At 40.4% G+C, this 27,363-nt stretch overlaps 1 protein-coding gene across 6 annotated transcripts in view; it reads right to left on the bottom strand.

Annotated features, from left to right (window-relative positions):
• BEND5 (BEN domain containing 5) overlaps positions 1–27,363 on the bottom strand; it is a 1,466,135-nt gene that overhangs the window by 560,488 nt on the left and 878,284 nt on the right. For all 6 annotated transcript variants that reach the window (XM_059884715.1, XM_059884716.1, XM_059884717.1 and 3 more), the window contains one exon: positions 3,807–4,023. In XM_059884715.1, the coding sequence (XP_059740698.1) occupies positions 3,807–4,023 (217 nt within the window). The remainder of the gene's footprint in view (positions 1–3,806; positions 4,024–27,363) is intronic.

The following is a 27,363-nucleotide window of genomic DNA, read 5'->3' as shown; positions in this document are numbered from 1 at the left end:
GAAATATTCAGAAATGGCAAACTTATAGTGTCAGAGAGCAGATAAGTAGTTTCTTGTGGATGGGAGCAGAAGTGAGGATTTACAAAAGAAATTTTGGGGTTGATGGAAACATTCTAAAATGAGACTGTGTTGATAGCTGTAAAACTCTATAGATTCACTAAAAATCATAGAATTGTACCCTTACAATGTGTTAATGTTATAGTATGTAAATTGTACCTCAACAAAAGTGTTAAAACATGAGAAAATAAAGACTTTTCCTATGATGTGTTTAACTTAAATGTCAGATTGTGGATTTGGTGCATGCACAAAGCAATTTTTTTGGTGTGGTTAGAAAGGGCCACTGGTGAGTAACAAAATAAAATGCAATTTTGGATGATATGTTGTTGTTTAGTCGCTAAGTTGTGTCCAACTCTTTGTGACCCCATGGACTGTGGCCCACTAGACTCCTCTGTCTATGAGATTTCCCAAGCAAGAATACTGGAGAGGGTTGCCATTTCCGTCTCCAGAGGATCTTTCTAACCCAGGATCCAATCTGTGCAACCTGCACTGGTGGATGGATTCTTTACCACTGAGCCACCAAGGAAGCCCTCTGAATGATATAATTAGTAGCAATAGCAGCCATGCCCATGGTGATTCACAGTTTCAGCACTAGAAATTCAAAATCTTGCTTCCTTCATGTGCTTTCTAAGAATTATCTGTTGACATGTTTAGCTTTCTACTTGTAATTATCCTCCCTCCAAATTGGAATAAGGATTAACTAATTATAGTGGTGCCTTCAGACATGAGCCGTATCAAACGCCCTAGTAACCAAGAATTGTCCTGCCTGCAAAGTATGCCAGAAAGCCTTGAAGTCTGGAATCTGCTTCGAGACCCAATTCAGTGGGACTGAACCAAGCCACAGAGCTTCCCTAATCTGGTTTAGCCAGCAGTGGCACACCCTGCACTTCCACTAACTTTACTTTCTTAAGCTGTAGCTTCGGATAAACTACAATTACTTTCTCAAAATCTACTATGGGTTTCAGTAGGTACAACGTGAAAAGCAGCAGTGAGTCCATCGAAGTGTCAGGATATGGCATTAGAAGCCATGGGTTTAATATTGGCCTAGTCACAAACTAGTCATTTAGCTTTAGCCAAGTAACTTATCTGATTAGCCTTAGACTATTTTTCCCAAATTGAGATAATCTTGCCTACCCCAAAACTGTTGCGAAAAACAAGTAAGATAGTGTACCTAAAGTGCCTGACCCAGTGTCTGTGTATTGAATCTGAATAAAGGATACAGCCATAATTCCTTAATTTGACAATCAAAGTTTTCCAGAGCTTGGTCCCAATCTTCCTCTCTATCCTTATCTTCCATACCGATAGGACTCCTAATTTTTAGCTAGAAAACAGTCACCCAGGATGAAGACTTGATTTCTCATCCATCCTTTAGTTAAGTGTGGATGTGAGTTCTATTGAATGGGATAAACAAGAAAGTGTCAAGAACTGCATCTTCTCCTTTCTCCCCGTACTTTCTTCATCATGCTTCCTGGAACATGGAAATGCTGGTAGAATTTCACATATGACAATGAGATTGAGAGGCACTTTCTAGGGATAGTGGCAGAAAGCTGAAAGAATTTGACTCCAGTAGTTTTCAGGAGCAGAGCCACACCATCAGCTCTGGATTTCCTGCATCTAGACTTGTATATGGAAGAGAAATATACTTCGATCTTGTTTAAAGTGCTGTTATTTTAGATACACATTTTGTGTATTAGTTACTGAAAGCCTAACTTATCCTATTATTCCTCCTATCAGCTTTCTGATGCTCTTAGCTCTTCACATTGTCTCTAGACATATCTTCATTCATTCATTCAGTAGTTTACTCCATAGCCATTCAATGTGCACCTTGACTCTGCCTGGCATAAATCTAAGAGGGTGCTGGAATGGTCATAGGAATGAAATGAACCAAATGAAGTGTTAGTCACTCAGTCAGTGGCATCTGACTTTTTGCAACCCCATGGACCATAGCCCACCAGGCTCCTCTGTCCATGGGATTCTCCAGGCAAGAATACTAGAGTGGGTAGCCATTCTCTTCTCCAGGGGATCTTCCCAACTCAGGGATCGAAGCTGGGTCTCCTGCATTGTAGGCAGGTACTTTACCATTTGAGCCACCAGGGAAGCCTGAAACAAATATATCCTGCCCTTAAAAGTCACAAGTATTGAATGAAACTCTCTTGCTTTTAATTTATACGATAATTCTTGTGTGAGGCAAAATTCATCTCAGATTTTCTCCAACAGTCCCATCTCAAATAATCTTACTATTTCCAGTAATACATTGTTGATCAGACCATATGTACCTAATATGTTCTATTTGGCTCTCTACAACCACTCTCTGCCTTTCTTCACCATTTTCTTTGTTCAGGAAGACTTGTCTGTATGGATTACTTCAGTGGTCTCTTGCCCTCTAATTTCCAATTGGGTTGGTCAATAGGAACCCCTGGCAGAAGATCAGAGGGAAGTAAGAAAGTGGGTTCTCTGTATTTATTTCTCTCAGCTCCCTCCCTGTGGGGTCATCTCAGGCTAACTTTGCTCTTCAGCTGAAAGGGCACTGTTCCACTCAAGGTGGCCCACTGCATGACTCTCTACTGTTGAGTTCTGGTTACTATTCCCTCCCTTCAGTTCCTTTGCGCTATTACTAGCCCCAGGGAACTGCACTATACCCCATGGCTTCTGTGCGCAGTGCCCTCACCTTGTAAACAGCCCATTTATTAAGCTCCTCTCAGATTATCCTAATGTGAGGCTGCCATCTGTTTCCTGCTAGCGGGCTGACTGATGCACCATGTGTCCCGATTCTCAGTTCAAAGACATAGGCACCAAATATTCATGGCACCCATCAGAAGCACCGTTAGGAAGAGGGTCAGAGTAGAGGGAAGACATTATTTATCAGCAGCTGAAGGAAGTACTGCTGACCACAGAGAACAAAGCTTGTGCATCTGGTATGAAGAACACTTTTATACCCTTATAGAACACTTTTAGGGTGGGCAGAGGAAAAAAAGAGAGGAAAAGAGAGTAGGAAGGTGTGGTAGGCAGAACAATGCACCCCCTTTCCCCAAATGCCCAAGTTCTAATCCTTGGAACCTGTGAACATGCTACCTTACATGACAAAAGGGACTTTATAGCTGTGATTTAATGAAAGATCTTGCTGATACCTTGATTTTAGCTCAGAGAGGCCAACTTCAGGCTTTTCCTGAACTGTAAGATAATAAACTTATGTTGTTTTAAGCCACCAACCCATGCAATTTGTTATGTCAGCAATAGGAAACTAGTATAGAATGTAAGACTGAAACCTCCAGACCCAGAGAACTAAACCTGGGAAGGGAGAAGGGCTGGGGACCTAATAAGTGACAGAGATGAACACACTAAGGACAGCAAAACCATACTGCACGCCGCCTGCTAATCTGTATTGCAGGCAAATTAAATTCACCAAAAAGAAAATTTACTCTTCATCTCATAAGCTTAGACTCATAAATGCTTTCACACCTTTTGCAATACCTAGTAGAAACCTTTTTTCCCTTGGAGTTTTGGGGATTCTCCAGAACTTTTGTATTTTGTTAGAGAGATTTATCAGCTTCATTCAGAAGGACATGCATCTGCTTTATCCTATTCTATGACTTCCTGGTAGTCAAAGTATCAAAATATTACACACAAAAAACTATGATTTTTAAAAGTTCCAGAGCATATAGTCTACAAAGCACCAATACTTATTTGCATACTATAAAAACCGTTGCTAAGCTCCTCCCCAAGACTGCCTGTTTCCCAGTGGGCCTTACCACGCTCTGACCCAGCTGCTCCCGGAAGAAGTAATCCATGTTTCTCTTTTGCAGGCTGTCAAGGTAATGCTGAAAGCGAGTGTACGTGTAAGGGTAGCAGTAAGCAAATTGGTAGATATCTTCTTCTCGGTCAAAGCAAAATGCAAAGGACATCACGTAATTCTTCCTATGGTCCGGGCAGCGGTAGTAGTAGACATTTTTGGGCGGCAGCCTTTGCCTGAAAGATACAAAGAAATTTGGGCATATCAGACAGTCATTCAAGCTTCAAACTGTAATCAATGGGAATAAATGCCCAAGAGTAAAACTGTAACATCAAGAATCCTAGGTGGTGGCTAAGAATAACAGTGTATACCAACCTTTGGTCAAAAAGAATCTGGGAGGCTTCCCTGGTGGCTCAATGGTAAAGAATTCGCCTGCCAATGCAGGAGACATGGGTTCGATTTCTGGTCCAGGAAGATCTCACATGCCACGGAGCAGCTAAGCCCATGCACCACAAGTATTGACCCTGTGCTCTAGAGCCCAGAGCCACAACTACTGAAACCCACAAGTCTAGAGCTTGTGCTCCACAAGAAGAGAAGCCACAGCAATGAGAAGCTGCACCCGCAACTAGAGAGCAGCCCCCACTCACCGCAACTGAGAAAAGCCTGTGCAGCAACAAAGACCCAGCTCAGCCAAACATGATTCATTAATTATTTTTAAAAGACTAGAACTTGGCAGTATTTGGTTCAAATTCCAGCCCTACCCTTTATCAACTGTATAGACAATTCAAAGTCAAAAGCAAGCAAGTTTTATTCATCATTTATTCCTATTTGAGCACCTGTTAAACACCCAGACATTGTGCTAGATTATTGGTGTAAACAAGAGAGGACAGATATTTGTCCTCATGGAGTATATATCCTGGTGGGGAAGCAGTCAACAAAATAATTTAAATAAATATATAATATAGTTACAGACGCTAAAAGTGCATTGAGGGGAAATAGTGTGATGTTATAGTCACATAAATAGGAAAGGCCTACTTTCCCAGGGAAGTCAGGTTTTGGTGATATAACACTAATTCAGGCCTTTTAAAATAAGTTAATACACACTGTGAATATTCAAGGGAGAAGAAAAGAACACTCAACATTTCTTTAAATTATTACTATTGTTTATTATTTTTCTACAGAGCATTCCATGAGACTAATTTTACAAAGAAGCATTTTGGGAAATAATGCTTTAAAATGCACTGTGTAAGCAATTCTGCTAAGTTAACATGTTCATTCTCCAATAAGCAACAGTAAAACACATACATGAGAAAAGGCAAAATGTTCCAGTCATAATTCCCATAAAATCCTTACATTCACCCACTTCACAGGCTCACTGCACTCCCTCATTTGTATGGTATCCAAATGATTCACTATTTCCCTACAGAGAATGTATCTTATTTGTGTCTCTTAAAATCCTATTAATCCTACAAAACCCATATCAAACTGTGCCTTTTCCATGACTGTCCACTGATAATTCAAGGTCTGCTTGTTGCTGTTCAGTCGCTAAGTGGTGTCTTACTCTTTGTGACCCCCTGGACTATAGCACACCAGGCTTTGCTGCTGCTGCTGCTGCTGCTGCTGCTGCTAATTCGCTTCAGTCGTGTCCGACTCTGTGTGACCCCAGAGACGGCAGCCCACCAGGCTCCCCCGTCCCTGGGATTCTCCAGGCAAGAACACTGGAGTGGGTTGCCATTTGCTTCTCCAATGCATGAAAATGAAAAGTGAAAGGGAAGTCGCTCAGTCATGTCCAACTCTTAGCGACCCCATGGACTGCAGCCTACCAGGCTCTGCTGTCCATGGGATTTTCCAGCCAAGAGTACTGGAGTGGGGTGCCATTGCCTTATCCTTCAATACCTCCTGGAGTTTGCTCAAACTCATGTCTGTCGAGTTGATGATGCCTTGCAACCTTCTCATCCTCTGTCGCCCCCTTCTCCTTCTGCCCTCAATCTTTTCCAGCATCAGGGTCTTTTCCAAAGAGCTCCAAAGCATTCTAACATGCTAGCAATTTGTTATAGAACCTTGTTTCTACCTTGTGTCTCTCTGAGGCTGCCTCAGTGGTCAGGAAGGAAGGTCAGGCTCTGGACTTTCTGTGGAAGAGCAAACACTACATTGCACTGATGCTGTCCATATTTTGGTTTATGCTGCTTGCCTCTATCCAGGCTGTTATGAATCCCACACAAACATTAAATGGGAAGCATGAAATGGGAACATTAAAAGATTACTGTTAATTAAAGAAAAAAAACTCAGACATCTCAAGTTAATGAATTTAGCATTTTTCTATGTATAGAAAGACAAGAGTTCGGACTTATTGAAACAGTTCCTTTGGTATACACTTTAACTACCTAGGGCCAGTATCCTGTTTTTGCTTGCATCCTGAATCCCTAAGGGTGCACAGTTGGGGTGACTGCATTGCTTGATGGCTTGGTGTCTGAACATCCTTGTTTATAGGTTTCATCCACACTAAGTTGTTATTTCATTTAGAAGATGTGGTCATGGAGGGTCATAGAAGTTAAGGAGCTACTTACCTATGCTCTCAAGCTAGTAAATCACAAAGCTGGGATTCAAATCTTTTTATTTCTGATTCCAAGTGAGTACCTGTAACAATCAATTGCAGGTACTGTAACACTCAAGTGTACTTTGCTGCACTCAGTAAGCCAGCAGCAAATTTGGAAAACTCAGCAGTGGCCACAGGACTGCAAAAAATCCATTTTCATTCCAATCCCAAAGAAAGGCAATGCCAAAGAATGTTCAAGCTACTGCATAATTGCACTCATCTCACACACTAGTAAAGTATTCTCCAAGTGAGGCTTCAACAGTATGTGAACTGAAAAATTCCAGATGTTCAAGCTGGATTCATAAAAGGCAGAGGAACTAGAGATTATATTGCCAACACCCACTGAATCACAGAAAAATAAGAGAATTCCAGAAAAACATCTACTTCTGCTTAATTGACTACACTAAAGCCTTTGACTGTGTGGATCACAACAAATTGGAAAATTCTTCAAGAGATGGAAATAAAATCTAACCTGCCCCCTGAGAAATCTGTATGCAGGCCAAGAAACAACAGTTAAAACCAGAAATAGAATGACGAACCAGTTCCAAACTGGGAAAGGAGTACATCAAAGCTGTATACTGTCACCTTGCTTATGTGCAGAGTATACCATGAGAAACGCTGGGCTGGATGAAGCACAAGCTGGAATCAAGATTGCCGGGAGAAATATCAATAACCTCAGATATGCAGATGACACCACCCTTATGGTAGAAAGAGAAGAGGAACTAAATAGTCTCTTGATGAAGGTGAAAGTGGAGAGTGAAAAAGCTGGCTTAAAACTCAGAATTGAAGATCATGGCATCAGGTTCCATCACTTCATGGCAAATAGATGGGGAAACAATGGAAACAGTGACAGACTTTATTTTCTTGGGCTTCAAAATCACTGCAGATGTTGACTACAGCCATGAAATTAAAAGACATTTGCTCCTTGGAAGAAAAGCTATGACCAACCTAGACAGCATATTAAAAAGCAGAGACATTACTTTGCCAGCAAAGGTCCATATAGTCAAAGCTATGGTTTTTCCAGTGGTCATGTATGGATGTGAGAGTTGGACTATAAAGAAAGCTGAATGCTGAAGAATTGATGCTTTTGAACTGTGGTGTTGGAGAAGACTCTTGAGAATCCCTTGGACTGCAAGGAGATCCAACCAGTCAATCCTAAAGGAAATCAGTCCTGAATGTTCATTGGAAGGACTGATGCTGAAGCTGAAGCCTTAAAACTTTGGCCACCTGATGTGAAGAACTGAGTCATTGGAAAAGATGCTGATAGTGGGAAAGATTGAAGGCAGGAGGAGAAGGGGACGACAGAGGATGAGATGGCTGGATGGCATCACTGGCTCGATGGACATGAGTTTGAGCAAGTTCCAGGAGTTGGTGATGGGCAGGGAAGCCTGGCGTGCTGAAGTCCTTGGGGTTGCAAATAGTCAGACATGACTGATCAACTGAACTGAACTGAGCTGGTCCTGTAACACTTCTCCAGGTTCCCTCTTGATAAATTATGGGCTTCTGGCATTCTAGATATGAGTATGCACTAAAACAAGTAAAAGGCTAGGACTGCAAGGAATTCACCATGGCTGAAGCACAAAGAATAGGAAGGGAAATCATGAGAAATGTATTTGAAGAGGAAGACAGAAGTCAGATTAGAAATGGATGACAGTTGTCCTTCCATATCTGTGGGGTCTGCATCTGAAGATACAAAGGGATGACTTCATATGAAGGGACAGGTTAAACATTATCCTGAGGTCACAGGGTACTTTTAAGTCAGTGAAAGAATTAAAGTTCCATGATTATGCCAGTCTAAGGGATAGGTGAGGGAAGGTCACCTATCAGTCAGATGAAGGACAGGGAGTAGCTGTGCAAGTATAGAAAATATGACAAGTTTGACTATTACATAAACGTGGCTGATATGACAGGCTGTGGAGTCAAAGATGGGTAGGATTCCAAAAGTGATGAGGAGGACAAGATGTAGAGAGAACAGTTTAAGCAATAAAGGAACAGGGCGTCTCATATAGAAGCCCGTGGTAGTATCAAAGGCTGTCTAGAGGTGTGTTTAGGGCCACCAATAGAGGCCGTGCGGCTCCTACCCCTAAAACTAGGAAGAATAAACATTTCAGTAACAACAATGGCTGGATAGCATCACTGACTCAGTGGAAGTGAATTTGCGCAAACTTCAGGAGATAGTGTAGGACCCAGGAGCCTGGAACGCTGCAGTCCATGGGGTAGCAAAGAGTTGGACATGACTTAGTGACTACACAACAATCTTCCTTTGACACAAATGGAGCCTTAAGGCAAACCCAGGAGGCACTCTTCCTTTCTAACCTGATTTTTACCCTAAACACTACTATATTAAAATTTTGGACTAATTAGTGATGCAATAGAGATGGAATGGCCTGGAAGGAAAATGGGGAGTGAGAAGTCCCCTCCTGATCTTTCTGTGTATGGAATGTAAGAGAACAAGCAGTACTTGGGAAGCTAAAGGGGGAAGTAATGGCCTCCAGGATAGTCAGGTCTTAGTTCTTTGTTTTATTCAGCAAATATTTGTTAAGTATCACGTACCAAAGACAAGAGGTAAAGGAAGCAGTGGATTAAAAGACCAGGGATCCAAGGGAGACTATTAACCTGGAAGCTGAGTTTCATAGAAAAAAGTAACAAGTAGAAAGTTTTGGATAGAAGAGGGATCAGTGGAAAACCAAGATTAGAGGGAGAACAGACCAGTGTGGGGATAAGGGTATAAGAAGAAGAGGTGATGGTCTACATTCGTGATGTGACTGAACATGAAGAAATGTGAGGCTGGCAGAGTAAGTGAGTCCCAGGGTTCCAGTTTTTTATTCAGGGAGAATACCAGTGAACATGGCTTTGAGGTCTCCAGACAATGGTCTGTGAAACCCACGTCAGACCTTGACTCAGAGGTCTGAAACTGAGGACACTGGAGCACAATCACTTCATACACAAGTGATTCCTACAGTCACAAGCCCCTCAGCTTATGATGCTGATGTTTGCACATTTTTATTTACTGCTGCTGCTAAGTCGCTTCGGTCGTGTCCGACTCTGTGTGACCCCAGAGACGGCAGCCCACCAGGCTCCCCCGTCCCTGGGATTCTCCAGGCAAGAACACTGGAGTGGGTTGCCATTTCCTTCTCCAATGCATGAAAGTGAAAAGTGCAAGTGAATTCGCTCAGTCGTGTATGACTCTGTGACCCCATGGACTGCAGCCTACCAGGCTCCTCCACCCATGGGATTTTCCAGGCAAGAATACTGGAGTGGGGTGCCATGTCTAATCAAGATCCATACTTTAAATCAATCACCTCAGTTTTTTTCCTCTTCTGGCCAAGTTTAGCAACTTGACTCTCAGAGTTTGCTGTCTCCACCACGTTTGATCATGTGCTATCAGGAGAATTCATCTAATGTCTGCAGCTGCCCCAGCTCCTCTCCTGAGTATGTCAGAAGCCTAACCTGATTTGCAGACAAAGTGAAGGTAATGGACCCTGGGGTGATCATTCAAGACAGCTAAGACGCTGCTCAGGGATTAGATGTTCCAGACTCTGCTAAGGATACTAACAAAAATCTGTTTGAGAAGGATTCAACAGGCCAAATTCATGAGGATGCAAAGTAACACAAAGAATAAAGGAAAAGAGGAATGGGATTATGTAGGAGAAATGTGTCTCATTTGGAATGCACTTCTGGTTTTTCTCTTCTTTTGCTCATTACATTTTCACTGTGTCTCAGGCATGATGTTAAATTTTTTATTTGCATTATCGTTGAATCCTCTCAACACCCTACGAACTAGGGGCTATTAACACCCCCTTTACACAGGTAAGAACATCAAAGCTCAGAGAGCTTAAAAAAAAAAAAAATTCCTGAGGTTGCAACAGGAGTTGTTGGTAAGCAACAGAGCCTGTGTTAGACACAGGCTAGTGTGACTCCAAAGTCTGTGCTCATTGTCTCTATGGTAACTTGCCACCAACTCATAGCCTTATCTTCTGCTTCCAGAAAAACTCTTATCTACGGTACTCTCACCAATACTCTTGCAAAAAACCCTTCAAATAACTTCCTATCCTCAAATGGCTCCCCAAGATTTCCCTGTTAGTCCAGTATCATCAACCATTTCTCCCTCCTTGAACCCTATGTTTTATTTATACTGAACTACTCACAACTCCCTAACATAACTTTGTGCCATATTTCCAATACCTCTGCATCTTTGTGTTTGATATTTCCTTCACTCGGACTGCTTCCCCTGCCAGATATCCTACGTACTTCGTAAACTTATACTCATAGATGTGGTATGTGGTAGACTGTCATAAAGCTTTAAATATTTTTTAAATGAACTAATTAATGAACAAAATAATGTATAAATAATGCCTATCATTTAACATATCTCCTCTCCAAAGTGTTCTCTGATTATTCATTCCTTATTAATTTTTTTTGTACTTTGACACATGATAGTAATATTAAAATAGTTTTGTCACCTGATTTGTCCCTTAACAAAAAGCAACAAAAGTAAATGGAGATTTCTTCAAAGACAAGTTGGCTTCTTGAAGACAGGAACAGTGTCACCCTTTTCCTCTCTTTTTCACTAGAAATGGTACAGGGAAGTTTCAAATATTACTTGCTTATTTTCAAAAACACTGGCAAAAGGGAAAGAAGATTCATCTCCACAGATAAAAAGTAAGCATCATAGGGAGGTAGATTTTAGCTCAATATAGAGACTCTTGAACAGTCCCCTGAAAGGAAAGTAGAAAGGTCTATGTTACAGGGGAGTACAAACATGGGAAAGTTTAAAGGATCTCACAAAAAAGCTCCTCTACTTGATATTAAGTTAGACAAGGCAGATTTCTGACTCCACTTAACACAGAGAGTCTGAGATATCAATGGAAGCAATATGACAATAATTAACATTGAACATGTGCTAGGCCACTCTGGGAACATCAACATATATTAATTCCTTTAATCTTCACAACAGTCCTTTGAAGTTATTCCTATTATAACAGATTAAATGATAAAAACTAAGGTAGGGTCAAGAATACTTCATAAGAGAAAGAGATTGTAAATGACTCCTTGCTGCTGTTGTTCAGTGACTAACTCATGTCTGATTCTTTGTGACATTATGACTGCAGAACTCCGAGCTCTGACCTCCACTATCTCCCAGAGTTTGCTCAAATTCATGTCCACTGAGTTGTGACAGATGATGCTATCCAATCATCTCATCCTCAGCAGCCCCCTTCTCCTTTAACTTTCACTCTTTCCCAGCATCAGGATCTTTTCCAATGAATCAGCTCTTTGCATCAGGTTGCCAAAGTATTGGCGCTTCAGCTTCAGCATCAGTTCTTCGAATGAATATTCAGGGTTGATTTCCTTTAGGATTGACTGGTTTGATCTCCTTGCAGTCCAAGGGACCCTCAAGAGTCTTCTCTAGCACCACAATTCAAAAGCATCAGTTCTTCAGTGCTCACCCTTTTTTTAAAATTTTATTTTATTTTTAAACTTTACATAATTGTATTAGTTTTGCCAAATATCAAAATGAATCTGCCACAGGTATACATGTGTTCCCCATCCTGAATGCTCCTCCCTCCTCCCTCCCCATACCATCCCTCTGGGTCGTCCCAGTGCACTAGCCCCAAGCATCCAGTATCGTGCATCGAACCTGGACTGGCATCTCATTTCATACATGATATTTTACATGTTTCAATGCCATTCTCCCAAATCTTCCCACCCTCTCCCTCTCCCACAGAGTCCATAAGACTGTTCTATACATCAGTGTCTCTTTTGTTGTCTCGTACACAGGGTTATTGTTAGCATCTTTCTAAATTCCATATATATGCGTTATTATACTGTATTGGTGTTTTTCCTTCTGGCTTACTTCACTCTGTATAATAGGCTCCAGTTTCATCCACCTCATTAGAACTGATTCAAATGTATTCTTTTTAATGGCTGAGTAATACTCCATTGTGTATATATACCACAGCTTTCTTATCCATTCATCTGCTGATGGACATCTAGGTTGCTTCCATGTCCTGGCTATTATAAACAGTGCTGCGATGAACATTGGGGTACACGTGTCTCTTTCCCTTCTGGTTTCCTCAGTGTGTATGCCCAGCAGTGCGATTGCTGGATCATAAGGCAGTTCTATTTCCAGTTTTTTAAGGAATCTCCACACTGTTCTCCATAGTGGCTGTACTAGTTTGCATTCCCACCAACAGTGTATGCTCACCCTTTTTTATGGTCCAACTCTCACATCTATATATGACTATTGGAAAAAAGCATGAGTCCATAGAAGAATCCAGAAAGAGTCTAACACCTGATATTGCCAGAGAGGCAGGTTGACCCCAAGCCCTGCGGTGTGTGCTTTCAGGACTCAGACACTAAAGGATGATCCAGTTCTGGAAACAAGTCATCATCCTGGGCCCATCCCAATGATTAAAGAGGCCCTCCACATATGAGAGGGAGGCTATAACTAATATCCTCAGATTCAGTTGTGCATTCTCATGTGGATGAGTGAGCACACACACACAAACACACACATGCATGTATATGCTGAACACATTCACAGTCATACTATGTATACTTCTCTTCTATAGCCTCTATTTCATTATAGCGACTTGAATATATGCCCTTTTCCACCATAGGATAGAGTTCTCACTGAGGGCAGGAATGATACATTCACCTGATTCTGGAGGACCTACACAAAACCTTGAATAGAGGAGATGCTTCAAAATGCTCATGAATTGGATAAATGAGTGAACTTTAAACATATTAGACTAAATAATCTCAGCCACACCAAGGTATGTGTATTGTGCTCTTTCCATGTGGAGCTGTGAGTCATTCCTTGAGTACATTCCGTTTCAGAAACCTCCATGCCATTTTAAATACTATTCTGTCAGTCTATAATTGTCTTTCTCACACTTTTCTATATATTTCATCCCTATGAAGAGAAGTAAGACCCAGGTCAAATGACATTTCCTCTTAGAAGTCTTTATCAACAACTCCAGTAATAACTAATTGCTCTAAATACTAACTACAGAAATTCCTGTGCTTCTGATTCACTTCAAAATCCATAGCACTTAACACAATATTTGACCCTGAAGAGGAGCTCAAAACATGTTTGTTGAATGAATGAGTGGATTTATGACTCACTAAATGGATGAATGAATGAATGATTCCTTCATATTTACCATTCTCTCTGCCTTCTTGCCAAACCATTAGCCAAATTACCAATGCATTGTTCTGAAGCTCACCAGAGCACAGAGGAAGAGGAGAAATCCCAGAACCTGAAGGTTTCTGATGGCTCATTCCCCACTCCTCCTCACAACCCCTGAAAGACTTTTTTTCCCCCATGGAAAAAACCCTCTTGTTTATTTGATTAAACAAAAATAAAATAAGCTGCATAGGAACAATTTTAAAGTCTAAGGAGACACCAACCTTGTTTTAAGTCTGCAGTAGCTGATACATCATCTCCTTGCTACCTTATCCAGCCTCCTCTGTGGACCACAGTGATACATTCAGAAGCCTGTTAGCTAACACAGGAGTTTTTGAAAACCCCTGAAAGACTTCTTGATAGCAGCCATTCTGACTGGCGTGAGATGTTACTTCACTGTGGTTTTGATTTGCATTTCTCTGATAATGAGTGATGTTGAGCATCTTTTCATGTGTTTGTTAGCCATCTGTATGACTTCTTTGGAATAATGTCTGTTTAGTTCTTTGGCCCATTTTTTGATCGGGTCGCTTATTTTTCTGGAATTGAGCTGCAGGAGCTGCTTGTATATTTTTGAGGTTAATTCTTTGTCAGTTGCTTCGTTTGTTATTATTTTCTCCCATTCTGAAGGCTGTCTTTTCACCTTGCTTATAGTTTCCTTCATTGTGCAAAAGCTTTTAAGTTTAATTAGGTTCCATTTGTTTATTTTTGTTTTTATTTCCATTACTGTGGGAGGTGGGTCATAGAGGATTCTGCTGTAATTTATGTCAGAGAGTGTTTTGCCTATGTTTTCCTCTAGGAGTTTTATGGTTTCTGGTCAAAACCACTACAATATTGTAAAGTAATTAGCCTCCAATTAAAACAAATAAATTAATTAAAAAACAAAACAAAACCCTGAAAGACAGTAGCCCTAACTTTCCTTCTGATTGAACAGCAAATATGGATGTAGTTATATGGATTCCAACCCCAGGGTCTTCTTTGATAGCAGACAGAAACTTTTTCTTTAAATTAGCAGAAAGGGAAATAATAAAGAATCAGTCCCTTTGGGCTGTATATCCTAAAGGAGGTAAACAAAATAAAATCATTCAGATACCACCAAAGGGAATAACATACACTAAGTACCTCCTATATGCCAATAGTGTGCTACCTGTTTGATGTACACTATTGCCTGACTAATAAACACATATTCTTTCCACCACACCAAGGCTGTGAAATTCATCCAACAATTGCAGTTACAAGAAAGTCTCTTGGTTCCCCTTCTTCATCTACCCAGAGGCAGGAAGAAAACTAGCATACAGTTTCCCAGGCACAGTTGAAATTAAAGAAAAATTTCATGTTTCCCTGGTGGCTCAGATGGTAAAGAATCTGCCTGCAGTGCAGGAGGCTTGGGTTTGATCCCTGGGTTGGGAAAATCCCTTGGAGAAGAGAATGGCTACCAACTCCAGTATTCTGGCCTAAATAATTCTACGGGCAGAGGAACCTGGCAGGCAAGTCCATAGGGTCGCAAAGAGTCGGACACAACTAAGTGACTTTCACTTCACTCCCTTCATGAGGGCAGCTGAATCTCTGGTTTGTCATCCATGAAAACACATGGCCTTTAGTCTTCGTTTGGCTGGAACAACCCAGACCACCACCTGGCTTGAACAAGTTGGCCCCTCCTTTCCTCAGGCATCTGGCACAGCCAGGCACCAGCACGGCTGCCCACATTATAAATACACTCTTCCCAGGTGGGGAGGACCTGCTCCCAATTCCAATCCTACCTTCCCCCAAATAATTATAATAGTGCTCTTGTCACGAGCTTATCTATTCTTATCTTTCTCCGCACTTTGTCACAGCTAATCTCTTGATGAGTCACAGGGAGGGGGAGAAAGAGAGAATGAGGGATCACTTAGATACAGACAACACATTTATACAGCCTGTGTCTAATCAGATTATTGTCTTATCAGGGGTTGATGGGCACTAGTGGTGGGAGGAGAGAGACAGAGCTACATATTGCCATCTGAGTTTTTGATAACAGGAAGACACTGCTAGATCCTTGAATTAACCTTTTTGTCCTACACACTCTATTGTTTATTTTTCAGAGTTTATTTTGTGTAGGATTTTTTTTTTTTTTTTTTGGACTGTGCCTTCTGCAGAAGGATACCCACACACTGTGGCAGCAGCTGCTTCTATTAATTCCAAGCCATTAAAAAAATTAAAATTAAACCCAATTACTTTGGTTGGTTTAGAGCTGGGGAATAGCTGAGACTGATTATTCCCCCTGGTCATGGACAGCAACAATATTCCTACCTACATGTGGCTGCTGGCAGAATGCTAATATAGTCAGATGCTCCAAGGACAGGCTCCTCATGCAGAGAGAGGCTCTAGGACTCCAATCCAGAGTCCTGAGAGGACACAAGAAGAGGACACTGGACACAAAACTAGGAGTTGGGTGGTAGTCTAAGCTGTAGTAGGCTTCCTAGGTGGCTCAGTGGTAAAGAATCTGCTGCCGATGCAGGAGACAGGGATTCGATCCCTGGGTAAGGAAGATTGCCCTGGAGAAGGAAATGACAATCCACTCCAGTATTCTTGCCTGGGAAATCCCACGGACAGAGCAGTGTGGCTGGTTACAGTTCCTGGGGTCACAAAAGAGTTGGATGTGACTAAACCACCACAACAACTAAGTGGTAATCCTTGGGAGGGACTCTACCCTACCTGGCGCCTTTGTGTAAAACATGGTTACTAAAATGTGTCCTGTGGCTCAGAAGGTAAAGAATCTGCCTGCAATCTGGGAGACCTGAGTTTGAACCCTGAGTTGGGAAGATCCCCTGGAGAAGGAAATGGCAACCCACTCCAGCGTTCTTGCTTGGAGAATTTCATGGACAGAGGAGCCTGGCAGGCTACAGTTCATGGGGTTGAAAAGAGTCACACAACTGAGTGACTAACACACACACACACACACACACACACACACACACATATCCCTCTTAGGGTTTTTGTGACTCAGGTGAAAAGTCTATGTTTTCAAAATTATAATTTGTTGGTATATAAGATGCTACTCCAGTGTTCTTTCCTGGAGAATCCCATGGACGGGGTAGCCTGGTGGGCTGCCGTCTATGGGGTCGCACAGAGTCGGTCACGACTGAAGCGACTTAGCGGCAGCAGCAGCAGCAAGATGCTATATGAGGAAGTATCAGAATGCTGGGTGCTTGTGATGGGGTTGCTAGCTGTAGCTACAAAAGTTGAGGTTTGCCCTGAAGTTTTGTATCCAAGTTACTTTGTTGCTCCATCATAGATGGAATAATAATAAGGTTTCTGGGTGGGTGTGAAGTCATTAGACTGGAATCTCCTTATAGTCCCACTGCACAGAACCTATTTTAACAATGTTATTCAATAAATATTTTGAATGAGGGGATGAATAAGTCAGTCAGAGCTGAGTTAGAATGAATAAGAGCTCTGCTCAATTTCAGCTTTGATGCCTTTCATAAATGTAGTCATTGTACAGTAGATATGATGTAGGCCTGGGCTCTAATTTACTTCCATTACGTGCCAATCTTGCAGCCCTTGGCCTGAGTTTCCACATCTATAAAATGAAAACAATATCTAGCTCCCACTTTTGTTTTGAAGATTAGAGGTGAGATTGTTACCTGATACATAACAGGTGCTCACAGTGGTCACTGTGATTATCACCGTGCTCTGTACGACGGATAGTTGGCATCACACTATCTCTTGATTCAGAATACTGAGTTCCAAATTCATACTAAGGGTGCTTGGGGTATGAAATGGGCACAGCAGTAGGACAGGGGACAAGAGAAAAGGTGACAAGGGATGAGGGACCATTTAAACATGCAGGAAAGAAAACCAGTGCTAATCTGTTCCTGATCCTCCCTACAGCCAATGTAACCAACACGTCCTTTTCAAGGAAATGTGCTCTGTAATAAAACTAAGTGTGCCGTCAAGATACAGGAAGGCAGTTAACTCCTTCAGGTCTCAAACAGTTGTGCAAGAGGTATTCAAAGGTGTTTCCACTACTGGTAGCTGACTGTGCCTGTCAGTCAAACTGTGGCCCATGTAGCAACCTGCCAGATGCATGGAGCCTTGAGGCCACTAGTTGGTTGGATTGAGTGGAAATTTGGAAAATTATAGGTTAGGCAAATGTGAAATACATCTGGGAAACAGAGACTGAGAAGTCTTGCTTATAGATAATAGTCTGCTCACAGCATATTTATCATATGTTACAAATCTAAAAAAATTGTTTTTTGGTTACTCAAACATTTTTGCAATAAACTTTTCACTAGCAATGAGCTCAAGATAAAAAAGTGTATGGTTTAGGAAAACTTTGCATTTCTCATGAAATTCAGTGATAAAGGGCTCAAACCCAGGTCTCCCGCATTGTAGACAGACGCTTTCCTGTCTGAGCCACCAGGGAAGTCCTTGATAAACATGAAGTTGCATAAAATGTTTGTTAGTATTTATGATCCACTAGAGGGGCTGTACTGATAATATGACCACATTAAAACTGAAGACACAGTGCTGCTGAAGAAACACCAGCACCTACTTGGTTTAACAGTTATTTTAAGAAAAATGTATGTCTAAAGACTATAATTCACATATGTAAAAGCAGAACCATAGAATAAAAATAATTGAAATTATTTTAGCACAGTCAATATACTTCAAATGAAAAGCCATACTTCACAGTGACATGTGGTATCACTTTTATTTAGAGTGCATGACTGTTCTAAAATGATTTCAATCACTTTTAATTCCAAGTTTTCTTATATATAAAGTGGTAGCTGTTAATGTTTTTTCTCTATTAGCACAAGAACTAAAACCAGTAATGATACATCAGTGTCAATGGGAGAAGGCAATGGCAATCCACTCCAGTACTCTTGCCTGGAGAATCTCATGGACGGAGGAGCCTGGTAGGCTGAAGTACATGGGGTCACTAGGAGTTGGACACAACTGAGCGAATTCACTTTCAATTTTCACTTTCATGCATTGGAGAAGGAAATGGCAACCCACTCCATTGTTCTTGCCTGGAGAATGCCAGGGACGGGGGAGCCTGGTGGGCTGCTGTCTATGGAGTTGCACAGAGTCGTACACGACTGAGAAAATAATTTAACTTAATTCCAAAGGAATTCAATTATTTTCATCTAATTCATGGGATCAAACTAAGGCTTTTAGAATTCATTCTGTTAAAGGTTAAATTCTAGTTTAGTGGGATAATACTGTTAATTCAGTAAAATAAAGCTCAACCTTAGAGATAAAATTACTTCTTTAAGATAACATGAATATAAATTTTGGTAAAAGCAATATACTTATTGAATCAACAAACCTATAGAATAGAAATTTATTTTGAGTCAGTTGGAAGTATTCATATAAATCAAAATTGCATCCAAAATAAGCTTCTATTTTCTACTCTCAAAGCAGAAACCGTAGTTCTCCAAATTTATACAATGTAAGTAAATTATACAAATTTTTATGAAGCTAATGCTAAACCACATACAGAAAAAAACTTTTTTTTTTTTTTTTAAGTTTCAGGAAGGCTTATTTTCTTTACTGTCTGCCATCAATGGAATCTTAGAGATTTTGAGCTTTAAATAAAATATTTTGTTAATCAATGTTGATTTTGCTGTGTGTTTTCTTGTTTGTTTTTTTTTGGTGATAATGAGACCTCTAAATTTTGCTATTAACACCTTTAAATGAGAAGAGAATTTTGGTTGCATTTTGTTAAAATGAAATTGGAAATCTTGAATCAAGTATTCAACAAATGAAGCACCAAAGTATTTTAGGTTTTAAAGCTGTTATTAAACTGCAATTGTTGAAAGCTTTCAAACAAGAAGACATGACATTTATCTCTACAAAGGCAAGGGAGGAATTTCACAAATTAAATGATGAAAGCACAACTGGAATACAATATTTAATTTTGAAATTCAACGCTTATAATTTGGGATACTACAGTGTAGGAGGATAATTTTTTGATGAAGCTTCTATTGGATATCTGTATATTGTACCAGAGTGGAATGAAATTGAGCAGGCTTATAAATTTGTAGCATCTGCATTTGGTGAAAATATAAAAGAATCAAGAAGAAGCACCTTAATTGATAAAAGTTGTTTCATATTAAAAAAAAGAGATCCAAGAAAATTTCTCCAAAGGGAGTAAACAAAAGAGTAACTATGAAAATATGTGGACTGAAATGTTTATCAGTTTCAATACTGACAAGCTTATAATTAAGAATGTCCTCAACTTGGGATAATTTGCTCTATTAGGTACCTATAGAGATAATGCCTTTTATTTAACAATATTATGATCTATAAAGCAGAATCAATTGAATATGTTAAGAATTTCAAACTTATTAACCATAAAAATGCATTCTGAAGAAGACTTCAGACAAAGTCACCAAAACCCCAAAATAATAAAGCCATATCAGAAAAAAATATTTTCATAAGAATACCAATGTCATAGTATTAGATACATATATCACTAAAAAAACTGATTAAAGTGAGTAAATGTGTATAAAAATAGCTGTATTATTTGAAGAAAATAAATATAAGCTTTTAATTTTTTTCTTTACTGTACATCAGTTCAGTTCAGTCACTCAGTCATGTCCAACTCTTCGCGACCCCATGAATCGCAGGATGCCAGGCCTCCTTGCCCATCACCAACTCCCAGAGTTCACTCAGACTCACGTCCATTGAATCAGTGATGCCATCCAGCCATCTCATCCTCTGTCATCCCCTTCTCCTCCTGTCCCCAATCCCTCCCAGCATCAGAATCTTTTCCAATGAGTCAGTCCTTTGCATGAGGTGGCCAAAGTACTGGAGTTTCAGCTTTAGCATCATTCCTTCCGAAGAAATCCCAGGGCTGATCTCCTTCAGAATGGACTGGTTGGATCTCCTTGCAGTCCAAGGGACTCTCAAGAGTCTTCTCCAACACCACAGTTCAAAAGCATCAGTTCTTTGGCTCTCAGCCTTCTTCACAGTCCAACTCTCACATCCATACATGACCACAGGAAAAACCGTAGCCTTGACTAGACGAACCTTTGTTGGCAAAGTAATGTCTCTGCTTTTGAATATGCTATCTAGGTTGGTCATAACTTTCCTTCCAAGGAGTAAGCGTCTTTTATTTTCATGGCTGCAGTCACCATGTGCAGTGATTTTGGAGCCCCCAAAAATAAAGTCTGACACTGTTTCCCATGGATGTATACAATTTTATTTTTAGAAAGAATATTGATTTTTAAAATAATTGTTTTGTAAATCCAACATAAAATAATTGGAAGTCAATACATGAAATATTTTTAAAATATAACTACTTTCCCTGTTCACTTTCAGTTGGGATGGTGACAAATTATGTGGTCATCCTACTCATCTGCCAACCTAATTGTTTCTATTAAATATCTCAAAGTTACTTCAACTTCAACCTGAATTAAATGAATCACCTAACCTCCCCTAAAACTAGCCCTTTGAAAATGCTTCCAACTCAGTAAGTAGCTCCACTATCCACATCCAACCAACTGTACAAGTCAAAAATCTGAGAGTCAACCTGATGTCTTCCTTTCTTTCATACTCCCCTTCCTTTGTGATTCAATAAATATTGTCTGAGAGCTAGATGTTGGGGAAGCAGATGTGAAAAGGCAATTTCATGCTTTCATGGAACTTAAATTGTGAGAAGGAGAGAAAAATAAACAAATACATTGCTATATAATATAGTGTAAGGTAATGATGAAATGATGCTAAAGCTGAAACTCCAGTACTTTGGCCACCTCATGCGAAAAGATTCTGATGCTGGGAGGGAATGGGGGCAGGAGGAGAAGGGGATGACAGAGGATGAAATGGCTGGATGGCATCACTGACTCGATGGACGTGAGTCTGAGTGAACTCCGGGAGTTGGTGACGGACAGGCAGGCCTGGTGTGCTGCGATTCATGGGGCCGCAAAGAGTCGGACACGACTGAGCAAATGAACTGAACTGAACTGAATGATGAAAAGGCCAGTTTGCATTCCAGTCTCAAAGAAGGGCATTCTTTGGCCCTTATATGAAGAGTATATCATGTGAAAGCCCAGGCTGGATGAAGCAGAAGCTGGAATCAAGACTGCCTGGAGAAATATCAACAAATTCAGATATGCAGATGATACCACCCTAATGGCAGAAAGAGAAAAGGAACTAAAGAGCCTCTTGATGAAGGTGAAAGAGGAGCATGAAAAAGCTGGCTTAAAACTCAACATTCAAAGACAAAAATCATGGCATCCAGTCCCATCACTTCATGGCAAATAGATGGGGAAAAAGTGGAAACAGTGTCAGATTTTATTTTCTTGGGCTCCAAAATCCTTGCAGACAGTGACTGCAGCCATGCAATTAAAAGATACTTACTCCTTGGAAGAAAAGCTATGACCAATCTAGACAGTGTATTACAAAGCAGAGACATCACCTTGCTGACAAAGGTCCATATAGTCAAATACATGGTTTTCCAATAGTCATGTATGTGCCATGTGAGAGCTGGACCATAAAGAAGGCTGAGCACAGGAAAACTGATGCTTTTAAATTGTGATACTGGAGAAGACTTTTGAGAGTCTCTTGGACAGCAAGGATACCAAACAAGTCAATCCTAAAGCAAATCAACCCTGAATATTCATTGGAAGGACTGATGCTGAAGCTGAAACTCCAATACTTTGGCCACCTGATTTGAAGAGCTGACTCATTTGAAAAGACCCTGATGCTGGGAAAGATTGAGGGCAGGAGGAGAAGGGGACAACTGAAGATGAGATGGTTGGACAGCATCATCAACTCAATGGACATGAATTTGAGCAAACTCCAGGAGATAGTAAAGGACAGGAAAGCCTGGTGTGTCCATGGAGTCACAAAGGGTTGGACATGACTTAGAGACTGAACAACAACAACAAAGGCAGTGATGAGTATAATGAATATAAACAAAGCAAAGTAAGAGGACATACAGTAATGGAGCAGACTATATTAATTAGAGTGGTCACAAGACAACTATTTAGTAGAAACTGAATAATGTGAGGAAACAATCCAGGTATGTATATGGATTGTCGTGCTATATATATCCCCAAGAAAATAGTGGTCCAGAGAGAAATAGGAAAAAGGTGCAAGTTGTGTCTCTAGGAACTGCAGGAAGGTCGGTGTGATTGAACAGGAATGAGTGAGGAAGTGATCGGTAGAGAGTTAGAAAGGGAGAGAGGAGACCATTTTATAGGGCCTTGCAGGCCTTAGTAAGAGTTTTTTATGAGAAGTCACGTAGGGTAAAGATATCGAGAGTAATGAAATGATTAAGTTTACACTTTAAAAAAAAAAAAACTGCTGACATGACTGGTTGAAATGCTCATTTACGGGAGTCAGCTCTGACATTTTGGTCTTCTTCCCATGAAAGACAGTGTCCGAGTCCATTTCTCAGTACCCATCATCTGTCCCTGAATGTTACAGGTTCCTTTCTACACAATGGATCTGCACAGTTTAAAAATAATATGAAAGAGCTTTCATACTTCAGTGGACTTATTAATCTTAGAAGCTCTAAATCCTTGTATTTCACAAGCTCCCACTTTTCAGGGTTATTATGTTAATTAAAATAATAAAATGGACTCAATAAAGAGCTTTTGGTTATTGAAATGAGTAAATGAACTTCACAAGTCATTTACCAGCTTCCTGAAATTTGGGAACCAGAAGTATAGGAGATGAGAAACTTTTTATTTTCTTCTAATGAGAAATATGTAAGTGTTTTTTGAAAGATTGTCTGTGTGGTCTATCTGAGAGGTCTATAAGCTGTTTATACTGACACAACTACACACTTTTATAGAGATAAGATTTTCAGGATCATCTAGTCTAGTGTCTTTCAAATAACTTTTAGTTTCTCCAAAAGTGTTTTATTCAAAAGAATGCTAGCAGAGAGGCACAATATGCAAAAATCAAACAGATAAATACAATTCAAATGGCAAGAAACAAGGCAAGCATGGGGAGGGGCACTTTTCATTTTAAATCTGAAGTATAGCAAGGTAAGTGACTAGACAAAGCCACGCTGGAGGTGAGAGGCAGAGCTAAGAACTGCTCTTCCAAGTCTATTTGTTTTGTTAATTGAACAAATCATTTATTAAGTATAGTTCTTGATGCTGAGGCTAAATTAGTGTGTAAAGTCCCTCTTATCATGAAAGAGAACAAATATATATGATATATATTAACATGTATATTTATGTGTACACGTATTTGTCCGGTGGTAATAAGTACTATGAAGAAAAAAGACAACATAAGGATAAGGGGATAGAAAGTAAAGGAAGTGGGTGGTAAGTTATAAAGGATTGTCAAGAAAAGCCTTTCTGATGAGGCAACGTCTAAATAAAGTGAAGCCCAGTGGAATTCCAGGGGGAAGCAAGTGCCAGTGGTGTTTCCCTGATGCTTCTGCTCCTCCAGAACAGACCATCAACTAGGTACCAGGAATTACATTAGCCTGTTTACAGGCATGAAGACTTGGAGCAATAGGGAAAACATAGATTTTAAATCTAGTTTTGAATTCAGGTTTTGGCAGGCATTTGACTTATCCTGTTTTATCTTCAGTTTTCTGATTTTTAAAATAGGAATGATATTATTTTTCTTGCAGATATGCTCAAAGGATGTAGTAAGAAAATACATGTAAAATTCCCAACATACACCAGGGCTGTATATTTGGCAGATATTCGTATTATCTACCTCACTTTCTTTGAATGAAGGATTATTGTAGTTGGCATTAGTAAATGTTGGATGCTTGGACTGCAAGGAGATCCAACCAGTCCATTCTGAAGGAGATCAGCCCTGGGATTTCTTTGGAAGGAATGATGCTAAAGCTGAAACTCCAGTACTTTGGCCACCTCATGCGAAGAGTTGACACATTGGAAAAGACTCTGATGCTGGGAGGGATTGGGGTCAGGAGGAGAAGGGGACAACAGAGGATGAGATGGCTGGATGGCATCACTGACTCGACGGACGTGAGTCTGGGTGAACTCCGGGAGTTGGTGATGGACAGGGAGGTCTGGCGTGCTGCGATTCATGGGGTCGCAAAGAGTCAGACACGACTGAGTGACTGAACTGAACTGAACAGCAAACAATTTCTTGTACTTAAGCAACTCCTGCCTCATTGGATATAGGTGAAAGGAAATGCATGTGAAGGATATTGGGGACCTATATTATCAGTATGGATGTGAGAGCTGGACCATAAAGAAGGCAGAGCACCAAAGAATTAATGCTTTTGAATTGTGGTGCTGGAGAAGACTCTTGAGAGTCTCTTGGACACAAGGAGATCAAACCAGTCAATCCTAAAGGAGACCAACTCTGAACTCATTGGAAAGACTGATGATGAAGCTGAAGCTCCAATACTTTGGCCACCTGATGCAAAGAAATGACCCATTGGAAAAGACCCTAATGGTTGGAAAGATTGAAGGCAGAAGGAGAAGAGGGTGACTGAGAATAAGATGGTTGGAAGGCATCACAGATTCAGTGGACAAGAACTTGGGAAAATGCCAGGAGATGGTGAAGGGTGTTAGCTAAAATCGAGGAAATAAGTAGATTCTTTTATCAGGTAGGACTATTGAAAAGCAGCCAGTTTCTTATCAAAACCTTATCTTATCAAAAGCTTATCAAGCTTTCTTATCAAAAGCTTAATCCCTTCTGGGAAATTTCTAGGGGGAATATTGAGGCAGGTCTGAAATTTAAGGAGGGTATGATAAAGTGGTGTTAAGTGTGGAAAGAGGGGGTCAGAGAGTAATGGGATCAGGGAGATTACACCTTTCTCTCCAAGCTGGTCTTCCATTTTGAAACATAAGCCTAAGAAAGTGGTCTTCAAACTGGAAAGTTATTGCAATAAGGGAAAAAAGATGAGAAGAAAATAAATCCCGTGGAGTGAAGACAAAAGTGATGGGATCAAGAGGCAAATGAAAGGAGTCTTAATGGAAGATTTATTAGAGAGCATGGCTTGCATCAGTCCCAGAGGCAGGGATGACTTTGAAAATGAATTCAGCAATGTTTCCTATTCTGTTAGGCTGAGACCTTACAGAATGTGATATTTCTTAAAAATGAGTCCCAATCCACATCAAGGCTTCCTGCTTGCAGTAGATGGATTCCTAGCATTGTAAATGTGTTTTGGAGAGGACAAGGGTGAAAAGGGGTGGCAACTTTGCTCTTTCTGGATTAGTTTTGGTGGAAAATTGCATCTCTATTTGTCCATAAATCAGTCAAAATATAGCTGTACCAGTATCCACATCACTGGGAGGAACAAAGCCTCAACTGATCAAAAGTGCTTCTGAATGCCAAGCAGCCTACAGATGCAACCTGCAGAAGCTTCAGCCCTGACTGTGAGCTTAGTATGCCCCACCTGATTACCTCTAATTAAAAAACCTGGCTAATTCTCAGTTTTCCAAGTCAGTCAAAGTGACTCTACACGGATAATGCAAAACTCAAGCACACATTCAGCACCTCCTCTATGTGAGCATTTTTCTAAGTACGGAAGATTAAAAGATGAATAGGATACAGTCCTGTCCCCATCCCATGAGAAATTCAGTCTTACAAGAGATATGGGCATTCTGACCATGACAAGAAATGTTCTGAGTTCTGTGATAGAGATGTGTGCACACATAATGGGATCACAGAGAAATGATACATGACGTGGGAGGTTATTCAGATGCACATGAGCTGGCCCTTGATGGACGGGTGGCTAAGAGCTCACCAGTGAATAAAGGAATGACGAAGGAACTTCTCAGCAGAATGAAAAGCATAGGAAGATAGAGGTGGCTTTTGCGTACTGTTTATGGGAACAGGTTTTTAAAGTTAATATCAGATTTTTTCATACACCTGCTTAAAATCCTCTAGTGATATTCCACACACATAAGAAAGGAGGCTAAAGTTATAACCATAAGGTGGCCTCCACCAATTTTATCTGTGGTGCTGTCTTTCTTTCCTCCTCTGCTCTGCCCACATGCCTTCTTTCTGGTCTTCAAATACATCAAGTTCATTCCTATCCTGAGGCCTTTACATTTTTTGCTTTCTGTCTTCCTCTTTCTTGAATGCTCTTCTCTCAACTCCTTCTCATTTCTCAGGTCTCATCCAGATGTAACCCCTACAAGGAGTCTTCCGGATCACTTAATTTAAATCAGCCCCTAACTGCAGTCACTCTGTCTCATTTCCTTATTTTACTTTCTTCAAGGCACTTAACACTATCTGAAATTTTGTCTCCCTCCACTACAGTATAAGCTCCTTGATGGCAGACACTCTATGTCTATATTTACAATTTCAATGTCCAGAGTTTATTACACAATACTTGAATTGAATAGATGAACTCAGTGGTGATCAGCACCTTGTGTGGGTACACAGGACACCCAGAAATGACAGGTAATAGTTATAAGGTGGATAAGACTAGTATCAGTGGTCATTATAGTAATAATACTCACCAATTAATTGGCATTTTCTGTGTGCTAGGCCCATGCTAATTCCATTACCTTATTTAACCTTCAGAGTAATCTTGGGATATAAAACTATTAGCCCCCTCTTAAAGACAAAGTATGTGAGAGAATGAGAAAGAGGACTTTTGTAATGTGTCAATGTCTTTCTACTCCTGAATAGAACTAGATTTTGAACTTAACCTACCTGACTCACAAAACCTATATCTAATAATACAATAGAGAGGGGTAACTGGATTATAATCTCCCTCAAACTACCTCAGAATCTTGCCACTTGAGGTATCTTCTACATTTGTGTGATTATAGAATGGAATGTCTTTTAGGATAAAGTGTGGACAGGGAACAAATTGAAACGAGGCCCAAATTTTGTCCCCAAGTAGCC

This window comes from Bos taurus, chromosome 3 (assembly GCF_002263795.3).
Source record: "Bos taurus isolate L1 Dominette 01449 registration number 42190680 breed Hereford chromosome 3, ARS-UCD2.0, whole genome shotgun sequence".
Lineage (NCBI taxonomy): Eukaryota > Metazoa > Chordata > Mammalia > Artiodactyla > Bovidae > Bos > Bos taurus.
The sequence above is the reverse complement of the archived record's forward strand: the minus strand, read 5'-3'. Positions and strand labels throughout refer to the sequence as shown.